This window comes from Acipenser ruthenus, chromosome 27, assembly GCF_902713425.1.
Source record: "Acipenser ruthenus chromosome 27, fAciRut3.2 maternal haplotype, whole genome shotgun sequence".
Taxonomy (NCBI): Eukaryota; Metazoa; Chordata; class Actinopteri; order Acipenseriformes; family Acipenseridae; genus Acipenser; species Acipenser ruthenus.
The window spans coordinates 3,972,502-3,985,017 of NC_081215.1; the positions used below are offsets into that span (position 1 = coordinate 3,972,502).

Genomic DNA, 12,516 nt, shown 5'->3' on the forward strand with positions numbered 1-12,516 from the left:
CAAGGGTACAACAGCAGTGTCCCCCACTGGGGATTGAACCCACAACCCTCTGGTCAAGAGTCCAGAGCCCTAACCACTACACCACACTGCTGCCCCATTGATGAAATGAAATATCATTAATTGTTTTCAGCTCATTCCTTCCAAGGACAGTCTCTTTCATCTGACAAATAAAATGTTTAGGCACATTTAGCTCTCAGGGCGCGAGGGGTGTGCCGATTCTCGTATTTTCCTAATGTTTACCTTTTAAGAAGTATTTGTCAGCAGGTATTGCATAAATCCATTCATTGTGCTGAGCCTGTATAATGACAATGGAAATATGTTGCAAAACTAGCAAATGCAACTGATTAATGACAGGAATGTGATCGTTCCTTAAACCTAACTCAAGAGCTACGGCTGTGTATCCTGGGATATGTATTTTTCTTTGTCGAGTTTAATCTGCGATTTTAAGGACTACAATCACACAATTCACTGTAGCGATGATGCATTTCTAAGGAAAGTGAAACACAAATGTAATATCAGAAAGTATAAAAGAAAGGTAAATATATTAAATATAAATGAGTTTTAGTTAGTTTGAACATGACCGGTTCTGTATTAAATAACTGTCAAATTGTTATTGACTGAAACTCAAAAATTATGCAAACAAAGGAAATCGAGGGACCACATTGTTTTGTGCTCAGTAATTAGCACGTTTTATTCCATTTAATTACTACCTTCAACTTCAAATTAAAGGTTATTATTTGGGAAATACATGTATAGCCACACACCTAGTTAAGACCTTTTTTGTTTTGTTTTTACATTCCATATTCTTTTTACTTTTTACAGATGTTTGCCAGTCAACTTTTCTGGTGCTAATGGAATCTGAGTAGCTATTGTTCGTCGCTGGTATTCAGGATTGTAGTCTAAATTAACACCACCGTGCACTCTTAAACAAAGAAGCTTTTGATAACTTAAAACCTAATTTATTTAGGCTGTTACTAACAGTAAAAATATTGGTTTGTGGAAAAATCTTTTAAATAAAACAAACAAAAAAATGGATTAAATAAACCTTTAAGCAGTGTAGACCGCAATTGATTTGGGCAGGCTGTATTAAATGTCTACTTTCCCCTCCTAACAGATGATAAAACCAAACCTGGTGTATTTTATTAATTAATCTGCTGATATTAACAGTAAACAATGATTTCCCCCAATGATTTGTTTTTTGAATTCAGTAACCATTCAGGGTAACATATTGTAGGTGATTGATCACCTGAAACTGGTTGATCAGACCTTTTTTTTTGTTTTAATGGTATGCTTTGATTTTATGCTTAATCAAGTGCATCGCCCTGTGCTTTGTTCTGATTTGTTCCTGACAAATAAAAGCAGAGCAATTCTAACAGAATGCCAAAAACACCACACTAACATCCCCTCAAGAGGTGGTTCTACTGATCGTGCACATGTAGTATGTTTACTTAAAATGAATAAGTAAACATTTCTTGAAGTCCAATCTACCTGATGTGGATGCTTGGTCAGGAACATGATAAAAAAAAAAATAGAGGCCTCATAGTGCAATAGCAACACTACACATAAAGTACCCTATTGTTTCATGTTGAAATTGCTATTTCTGATGGCTGGAGTCAATGTTCCCTTTGGCAGGAATTTACATGATGGCTTATAATGTGTATTCTAAAGCCAGATGTATTCCTACAAGTTTTTATAACACGCACATTATGTATTGAGTAAAGAACGTGAGGTTTTTCAATGTCTCTAGTTGAATGCAGATAATCTATTAATTTTATAGCAAACAAGTAAGTAACTGTAATACGTAATTTAGCTGATCCGTGAAACAAGAAATAGGCTTGAAAATGAAAGGTGTACTACAGTAATCCCACTGAGCAATATCAATCTGCTTCCCTTTCAACACCACCCTGCAGCCTTGTTATAGAAAACATGCAGCAATTCCGTTTCACCACGCTTCTTTTCTATTTATAATGCTACATATTTGGACTTGGTAATGATAGTTATTATGATGCATAAACATGTTTAAATTATTGTAAATCATCCTTGTCATTTTTTAATAGTATTTATTAATAAGCAAAATAAAATCAATAAGAATAGTAATCTATAGGCTATTTTGAAATGATTATGAATTATGATAATTAATAATTTGATATTGGGTAATGTTGACATTGAGACAGTTACTGAATATGTGTATCCTTATGTTCTTGGATGTAAAGAATCAGGTGACTTAAGCATTGAACAATCGTCAGTTTATATAACCCAAGACAAAAATACTGTCTGCAAAGTCTTGCATTTTTACATCATTGTTTAGTATGCATCCGAGTGACTTAAGACCCTCAAATGATCACTGCACACTTTCGTCTTTGTGCTATGCATTTTTGTACATGCAGTTCCATAACCGAACTAGAGTGTAATAATCACAGAGAAGGTGGGGTGGTTTTCATGGAGAAGAAAGGCTGCATAAAAAGAGCAGTTTCAGCTTTGCCTCCTGGTCGTTGCTTGTTACAAACCCCCTTGTCTAGCAGGGCCCCCTTGCTCCTGGCTCGCTTGATATGCTGTGCAGAGCCTCGCTGTCTCAGCCTGCTTTATTGGGAAAGGAGGAGAGACGAGCGAGAGAGATTGCGTTCTGAGCGTGGCTGTGTGTAAGGTCGCGGCACATGCTCAGTGCTGGCTGTCGAAAGGGAACTGTACGCGCTGCGTGAAGTCTGAGGTCACAGCACAAGCTCAGTGAAAAGCTCTCCGAGGTCTCTCGGAGACTGCGTGCGCCTCCATTTTGAGTACTTAGAATAGAAAAAGGAAGAGTTTATTTTACCTTCTGAACATACGAATTGTCAACATTAAACGACAAGAGCTTGGTTTCCGAAATGGACGATCTGTTCAGTCCGCGCAGGTAGGCTAACAAGATCTGGCCTCACCTTAAAATCGCGCTGTTTATGTACATGTGTATCTTTTATAAAATATTTATTATGAAATCATATGTCTGTTATTATTGCAAGCTGTTCGAGGCGTTTTTAAAGCTTCCGTGCCTTTTATTTGCTGTCGGGTCACGATCGGGTGGTGACATATAAACACTTGTCACTGGTTTGTTTACCAAGTTTTTCTTATATTTTTTCTTTCAGAAATGCAAAATGCCAGGACTCCATTTTGCAGCGCCTGCAATGCTAAGATGTGTTTACTTTTACTGGCATGCGTATGTAGCGATTTACCGTAATGTGCATGTATTTTCTTGTTGACAAGTAATGACCGAGCTGTACATGTTGATCTGAAGCTGTGCCGATGTGGCTAATAGAAATGTTGGGGCCTGTAGGAGCTGTATTTATGTAATGTTTGGAGAGTGTTACATACATGCAGGGATTGGTTCATTTTGATGGAGTGGGCGGGACTTGCATTGATTGCTGGCCCAATTGACGACTAGTATTTCAGGGTTTTGTGGTGTTTGGTTATCCCAAGTACAGAACGGGACATGGTCAAGTTTAATGGCTGTACTTAATTACATTTTTCTTTCAAATTATTAGCTATTTAATGATCAAATTCTAGCATAATATTTACATTTTGTTTAACTATTCTTGCTGTTAACGATATTGTTAAGTCAAGAAAATACAGTTGATGTATTAAAACAAGAGTACTGCATCTTTAGCTATTTATAAAGAAGCATTTTGTGTCGATGTAGAGCATTTTATTAGCGAATACAAACTTAAGTCTCTTTATGCACTTCTCTCAAACTCACTTTCATACTTTCTGAATTTACATATTAAGTTGAATTTTACAAACTAGTCCTGACCAAGTCCTACAAAAACAGAGAATACTGGATCAGAGACACAGTATTAGGATGTACTGTATCACCCTTAATCCTATAAAAAAAAAAAATCATCACATGAATGTATTGTTTTTGTGGACAGGGTGCTTTGAACTCTTGTTTACTCTAGACTAGTGTTCTGTGAATCCTCAGTTAAGGAGCATCTATACGATACAATGCACAGTATCATGATATTCGATACTATCACGATACTTTGGATCTTATGTTCATTACATGTTAAATGGCTGCCAAATTCCTTTTTTTTTGTAAGTGCAATGTGCAGAAGAGGCTAATACACAGTTAATAATGCTACAACATGGTGGAGTGCTTGCTGTTTAAATATTTTCAGTTCCTGTGTATTCAAAGGTCACTGCCACAGACTATATATTATTATTATTATTATTATTATTATTATTTATTTCTTAGCAGACGCCCTTATCCAGGGCGACTTACAATTGTTACAAGATATCACATTATACATTATTTCACATTATACAGATTTCACATTATTTTTACATACAATTACCCATTTATACAATTGGGTTTTTACTGGAGCAATCTAGATAAAGTACCTTGCTCAAGGGTACAACAGCAGTGTCCCCCCACTGGGGATTGAACCCACAACCCTCTGGTCAAGAGTCCAGAGCCCTAACCACTACTCCACAATATAATTCAAATAAAACTGTTAAGAAAGTGCAACAGTGTAAAATACACCATTTTCTTTATTTCTTACATATAAAGAGAACTTTGGCGTTTCGGACAGCTTCCAATACTCCAATTACAAGGAATCTCCTAGTTCCTATAGCAGACTTTATAACTAGGCCAGGTGTTTTACATGCAGGGGTATCTTAGAAGTGCTCTAAAAACGTGAGCAAGGAATGAAAAAATGGAGCATTGTTGTGGAAGCTGATTCACACAGGTACAGTACTTCAAGAAATGGCTCTATGAGGTTCTTGCTTGGATCAATAAAACAACCAAATGAGCAAGATGGGCCAAGTGGACCTCCTCTTGTTAGTAACATTTCTTGCATTCTAAGTCACATACAACATAACACCTCCATGATGCTATACTGTTCAAATAGTAACACATGTAAACAGAGTATAATGCTAAACTAGACTAGCCTGATTGATTCATTTACACTGTAAAACATTTCTTTTAAATGAACACAGTAATATGTTACATAAGGGAACACACACAAACATTGTATTCCTTAATTTTAAACACTATGCGTTAATTTTATAATTTTCTAGTGTTAGATATTCAGAAAATCACCGCTTTCGTATAAGTTAATAAAATTAGTTCAGCGGATAAAAAAAAATGTGTTTCTGGCAAATAACTGATTCTGATAGTATTAAAATGCTGCTAACGTATGCAATTCAGTAGTCAAAAAATAAATGTTTAGCATTATATTTAATGCTACATTTCTAAAACAAACGGGCTACTAATGTAGATGCCTTCCCCTTACGTGCTATTGGAACATAATTCTGTTAAGCATATTCAAGCAAAATTTTCCGTCAAAACAACGTCCCAGTGCACCTTAAAGAACAACATAAGACATTTTACTAGCGAGAGGAGGCCATTCAGCCCATCATGCTCGTTTGGTTGTTAATCTTGTAAAGAAAGTACATTTGACAAAAGACAACCACTCTGGCTACTGTAGTAAACTGTAAGTGCTTTGTATTGCTTTCATGCTGAACCTGCAGCCGTCTGAATTGGCAGACTTTTGCATTGTGACCTCGGAAGCTTCTAGGTCCTGTGCTTTCCACTGCAGGTGAAACGTCACATTGATCCTGTTATCTGTAGGGAAACTGATATGCTAGCAATGAAGTCTGTATTCATCCTGGTCTTTCCATTGCTAATGCATACAATTCAAAACACAGGAGTTTCACAGCTGTTACATATGCATAAAATACTGATTACCACAAAATCCAAAGACTATAAAAGCATCGCTAACATTTTTGACGTGGTAGTTTTAATGACACGTCTGCAAAGTATATTTTTGCAGCTTATAGAAAATACACTGTAATGACGAAATAAACAAGCATCAATGAACTCCCTTTTGATCAGCTTCTAGCGCATTTCTGTTTTATTTGTTATATTTGTTGTGCCTTTTATACGTAATGCGCACTGGGGATTCACTTAAACTAAAAGAACAGAAGAAACTACAGTAAAATAAAAAAAAGTAAACTTTAGCAAAGAAATCGGGGTGGCGACCTGAAAGATGTTTCAGTAAATTGGTGTTTTTCCTCCCTTGTTTTTCAGTTCTTTAAAACACTTTAGACATTTTGCCGTTGTCATCTGGCTAAAATCCAAAATAGTTCCACTAAAATTACTACGGCTGCAGTAATTTTAATTTTCCCAGAACGCGCAGCACAGTTGGTTACTTCTGCCAAGCGGAAGTGAGTAAGCTGAGTTCATATTGTTTTTAAAGCACACAATTACAGTTGTGTTTTATAAGCTAAACAAAAAAACAACACGTATCGAAAAATCACAATACTTCGATATTTTTCTTTTACCCTGATATTAGGTGTCATAGGATTTTCATATCATGAAATACCGTAGGTATCGATATACTGCAGAACACTACTCCAGACACAACAGATTTGGTAAGAAAAGCAACATTTGAATCAGGCACGGTTTATTTCTTCTTTTATGCTCCCTTGAATAATCCCATAGAGAGCTGTATAGTAGCACCTACTCAGTGCTTGAGGGTAGGTGCTCATTATTTTCACCACTACATATATATATATATATATTTTTTTTTTTTTCTACTATATTTCTAATAATCAAAGCCTCAACCTTTGCTCCTAGGTTTTCCCTACAGTTCAATGCCAGAACCTAGCTTGGCTGTCTCCTGATGGTGAGACATAGTAAGTGCATGATACAGGTCCTTTTAAACCGAAAGTGAACAAACACCTGGGAACACAGTGTTTGATAGCTGTGCAAGTGGGTCCCTTGAAATGTATGTTGGTTATTCAGAAGCACCCATTCAGACACATACTGACCCCTCCGTCTTAGTCTTAGTTTGTGCACTGAATTAATGACGCAATCAAACCACTTTACTTCCAGGGACCAGCTTACTAGCCTAGACACAACCCAACTCCTCAGCAACCTGGAGGAAAAAACTAATTATCTAATCTGAGACCTAATCTCTTCTTTATGAAATACAATTGTTTTAGTTAATAATATATATATATATATATATATATATATATATATATATATACTAAAAAGTATATATGGCTGTAAAGGGTCAAATATTTAAGAAACCAGATCAAGAAGGCAATGTTCAAATGGGAAGTCTAATCGGTCTTTATTTGTGTCAAATATAGTCTTCAGCTGCAGTGTAGACCATTGTCAGGTAGTTAGTTGCATAACAAAATATTGTTGGTTAAGGCTACCTATTTTTTATTAATTTAAAAGCACACACCTCTGACCTCAACGTTGTGTACTGTATATGATAATGTAAAATATAACCATCAGGAGTGCACAGATTGGAGGATTGTAAAGTGACAAGAGGACATTGTCTCTCAGATTTCTTCTATCAGAGTTTCAAAAGACAGCCATGATGGAGAGAGATTTGGATGCAAATCATTGTGACAGTTTCTGGGCAGCTTCCTACTTTCAGTATGAAACCTACACTGTACCCATGGCAACGGAGTACTTTTCAAAAGGAACATCTTGTCATTTTCTTTAATCCAGTGCAGCTGCAGATCTGAACATATTATTAAATTGTTGTTGCCATGGGGACTTGAATTTGTTACAGCAACCACTTTAGAGCCCGTTTTCTGTTGTGGCTGTTGACTTTTGAGTACAGCATAAGCTAGAATGAAAGCTAAAGCAAGAGTGCTGATATAATTTAATCTAGATTTGTTCCTGATCATTCCTGCAGAATTACCTGTTTATTACAGTTTTTATACAAATCTGCTATTACTCAAATGACTGTATTACAATTATAATGTATATTTGACACTGGTCCACTCGGTATAGAATGGAACTTGAATGAATACATGCTTTACAAACACTGGGATGAAGTGCAGCCACCTTTAGAGGGGAATAAAGCATCTATTGGCACTTGCACAGTAAAGAAACATTTTTTTTTTAATTTTTCTACTAGTAGTCGTAGTAGTAGTTGTCCTTTTGGTGCAGGTCAAATTAATTCAGGCTCCCAGAACAAAGGTACTAGCCACAGCACCAGTAACTCATTCTAGTTAATATTGTGAGTGTTCTGAAAATTGAAGTGTAGCGTAGAAGCAGCAGTGTTCTAGCAGAAGCAGACCAGCTGAACTTGCTTTCATCCTTTTGTGTGTCTAGGCTGTAGTTCACATCTTTGCTCGCCTGTGGTGTATTGCCATTGAATGTACTATAAGTGATCAGTGGCAAAATGTTCTAATGAGGTCACAAAGGCCCTTCTGCTTTGGAAACTAATGAATTTGAGCCCAACAGGCCAGCATCCAAGCTAAATAGAACCTGTGTTACCATATCTGTATTGTTCCTATAGTATTTCTTGTATAGGGCTTTAATAATATAGAAAATTATTGCAGTTTTGTTTTTATTTTAATTGTTTTTATTTCTTTGTTTCTGGATCTGGCTTTTTATTTGCTAATAATAATGTTACAAATTAGCTTTCCTCTACCTTGCCTAGAGTGCATAAAATGTGAGCTGCAGCATTGTCTCGTGTGTTTGGTTTGTTAACACTAGGCTGTATTGGTACCAGCTGCCTAAGCTGCGTAACACATTTGCTGATGATTGATTGTTTCAGCAGATACAAACCTCTCCTGCTAGAAATTCCCATATAAAATTTCATGTAGGAAATTATTACAATGAATCGCGTGTAACATTATACATGGCTGTGTCTAAATTCCCAGCAATCTTCTGTATAGAAGAAGATATTATTCAGAAATTAATGAGTGTTGAAACCTCTTAAGAGTACAAGATCCTTCTTGAGAGAAAAAAAAGAAAACCTTTTCATGTTGGAGTATATAAAAAGAAGAGCCGTGTATTTCTTTTGTTAAGTTATGTGTTTCTAAAATCCGAGTGACAGAAAAACATCAAGTTGACATTCTCTTGTCTTCCAGGTGTCACCCCTCTCTGCCATTACATGCAGCAATTTTTTTTTTTTTTTTTTTTTAAAACAACACATTTTTGTGTTGGAAAACAATCCCCTTCCTTATTTTTCATACTGATTTTTACTTTTTGCTTTTCAGGCGGCTAAACAGTACGCAGGGAGAGATCCGAGTGGGGCCCAGCCATCAGGTGAGCTATATGATCTGTAAAGCAGTCCTTAGCAGTGCTAAGTTTCGACTTGACGTCAAATCCTCTCATAAACTTGGCCAAGTAACTGACAAAGTTTTTTGGTTACGACATTTGATAATTTCCAGAGGGCAATCTTCAGACTTACAGTAGGTAACCTCTAAGTTTTTCACGTGGCGTTTTCTAAGAGTTGTATGGTCAAGCATGTACAACAGGTTTATTATAATTATTATTATTTTGGTCTCTGTTTTTTTTTTCTTATTTTACTTAAGGAAGGTAAATTCAGATAAGGAAAAAATAACTATACCAAGCATCAAAAGAAACTTATCAATATAATATACATATATTATCGAAAAAAAAATAAGGTATATAAATGATGGACATTGACTGATTTTTGGTTTCTTTTTAATCACTCGATCATTCATCCTTGACCATGACACGCTTGAGTGACTATGACAAGCATATGCACTTAATCACCTAATTAGTGAGACAGTTGATTGGTCACTGGATATGGAGTTATGTCAGCTGTTGAATTGCAAGCTTGAATAAAAGCAATAAAGAAAATCACAGAAAAAAACCAATATGCCATGTCTGTCAAGAGAGCAGCGCCTTCGTGCAGTCGGCATGTTGGAGGCTGGACTAGGGCAGCGTACTGTGGCTCGCTGTCTTGGGTGTTCACAGCCAGCAATTTCAAACCTGGCAAGACGGTATAACGGTCAATGACAGGCCACGAACTGGGAGACCAAGAGTCAACAGACAGATCATTTTGCAGCATCTTCGTGATGTCAATTGTTAATCAGCACAATAAAAAGTCACTGCACCGGCTCTAAAACAGTGTTTGTCATTTTTCGATCACATCTTGTGAATTTTATCCAAATATAAGTGATAAGTTTCTTTTGATGCTGAAATATAAGTGATGCGTGTCTTCTGATGCTCATATATAAGTGATAAGTTTCTTTTGATGCTCAGTATAGATGAGGAGGAAAACTTTTACAAAATAATTTCCCAACTGCTAGGACTACAGAAGTACAGGGCTCATCACAGAAGAGTAGACCGAAAAGATCACAAGGCATAGCTGGTGTTTTTCTGGAGGAGACCAGTGGTTTCAAGATGCATTGTTCCCATTAATAACGCAAGCTCTTTGATTGGGGGATAGCTTGCCTCGTAGTAAAGGCATGGTACTTGAGCATCTGGGGTGTTAATGAAAGACATGTATAATTACTAGTTATATTAAAATATATTTCTCTCTTAAACATATATTAAAATGCAACCATGTGGAATTATTATAAGGCTTGAAGCCTATTGCACCAAATACTTTCAGATATCACAAAGTTGACTAAATCTGTTAATTAGGTCTCTGGGTATTTAACAGTATCCATTTTAATGACAAAGTTCATCTTCTGGTGTTATCTTTGCTCAAATTGTCAGCTCTTAAAAAAACAGCTTTAAATTTTCAAAGCAGCCAAAAGGTTTGCAGTTTCTTTTAACATACTTTTGAAATCCATGTGCAAATGTATCCAAAGGAACTTGCTTACAACACTGATACATGACCTGTAACAACAATAAATGACCTGAAGAAGATAGTTTGACTCTAGTCATTGGGTATGTGGTCTGTAAAAGCACTGGGCTTATTAGAAATTGCTTTTGAATAAGCAGATGAGCATATTAGTGCTTAATTGATATGCATATGAAAACTGTTTATTTAGTGTGTTTTCATGCTGACTATTTTCAACTCTACATCATTTTGTGTGTCCTACATTTGAATTACAAATTCATCCTAGCTGGGCTAATTATTGGGCTAGTAAAAAGGTAAACGGCAGACACTGTTCTATGCAGCTTGTTAAGCAAGTCATTATTGGTAAGTTCTTATCTCTGATTTGTATATTGATTTTTTGTGCATGTGGAACTCAGTCGTTTTCTCTCCTTTGACAAAGGCCAAACTTCCAGAATTGCAGCCCTTTCCCTCCCCTGATGGTCAGGCAGTGACAGAAAATGAAGAGCTGGTCTGGACGCCTGGGGTGAATGACTGTGACCTGCTCATGTACCTTAGGGCAGCCAGGTAAGCCAGAAACAATCGCGTGCCTCCTAGTTACCCTGCCTTACCTTGCAATGCTACCAATTTTAAACAGCTTTTTCTGCTACTCTCCTGACATGTGTGGCATCTTTTGTTAAAGATTTAAAATTTTCCATGTAAGTGGAAAGATGACTTTGTTGGTTGTACTTCCCAAGGATTGATATTGCTTTATCTACTAGTGTGTAGTTGTTAACCAAAATGAAAACTAGAAAAAAAATAAGATTTTCCTTCATCTTCTGCTACAATGAACACACACACACACACACATGTATATATTTAAATATCAAAGCTGCATTTCATCTGCAAATAGTAACATCTGTGTATGTATTTGCAGAAATAGCTGTATTAAAGCAATTTTTTTCATGAACCTTGTTTAGGAGCATGGCAGCCTTTGCTGGGATGTGTGATGGAGGATCTACAGAAGATGGGTGCCTGGCTGCCTCTCGTGATGACACTACACTTAATGCACTAAACACTGTAAGTCAAATTTAGCACGCTTTTAAACCGTATGTATGAATCTGTTTTTTTACAAATGATGAAAAGTACAATACTTAATGCTAAACAAAGTGCCTATTTTTTGTGTTACAAATGGAGTGGATGCATGTCCTTCATTATGTAAGGCAGAAATCATATTCATTTGTATGATGTCTCTATAATGTGTTTAAGACCCTGCGTCTCTCGTTTCATTAGTGATTCATTGAAAAATGTATTTCTCTGTTTCTCTGAAGTTAATGATTTACACACCAGGAAGGACCAGTAGAAAGGTTGAAACGTTACTTGTTTTCTTGTTATAGAAATCCAGTGAAAACTTATCGGTAGCAGCACAAGGCTTCATATAAATCAAAAGAGACAGGCATTTCAAACAATGTTTTATTTATGCACTAAAGCCTTCCTGTAGCCTGCAGAATGATTTACTGTTAATTGTACTAGATGACTTTGAAGGATGAAAAATAAGATGTCTGCGATGGTTTCTCATGTACAATAACAAGCACCTTCAAATGAGTATCTGCTTAATAACATAAATTGAATCTGGTGTCCCATGTTATATTAGCTATTATGGCTTGTAAATGTAATTTATTTTGAATGACTCCTTGTCTGTGAAAAATATGGGATTTGAATAAGACACAAATTGTCACATCCAAATGTGCTTCCTCTATTTTTGAATACAAAATTAAAACATTACAAAACATGATTTTATTTTAGTTATTTGTCTTGGAAATTAACTCCATGTTTGAACCATAACATTATAAATTTAGCAAATTCATTTAGACTAAATTGCATTCTTCAAATACATAGAAAAAAATATATAAATATCCTATACCGTTTAAAACATCTCTTCTGGACTAAAGTTCCTTTCACATTTTATGTATAATTGGATGTTTTGTACAGTACTTAT

At 35.9% G+C, this 12,516-nt stretch overlaps 1 protein-coding gene across 10 annotated transcripts in view; it reads left to right on the top strand.

The window, feature by feature from the left end:
- Nucleotides 1-12,516, top strand: part of LOC117432113 (arginine-glutamic acid dipeptide repeats protein-like) — a 131,979-nt gene that overhangs the window by 80,903 nt on the left and 38,560 nt on the right. For 6 of the 10 annotated variants that reach the window (XM_059002398.1, XM_059002403.1, XM_059002399.1 and 3 more), the window contains 3 exons: nt 9,001-9,049; nt 10,981-11,105; nt 11,498-11,597. In XM_059002398.1, coding sequence (XP_058858381.1) covers nt 9,001-9,049; nt 10,981-11,105; nt 11,498-11,597 — 274 coding nt within the window. Of the gene's footprint in view, nt 1-2,648; nt 2,888-3,116; nt 3,188-6,604; nt 6,664-9,000; nt 9,050-10,980; nt 11,106-11,497; nt 11,598-12,516 lie in introns of those variants that run through there. The other 4 variants (XM_034053608.3, XM_034053612.3, XM_059002405.1 and 1 more) reach the window with 4 other exon arrangements.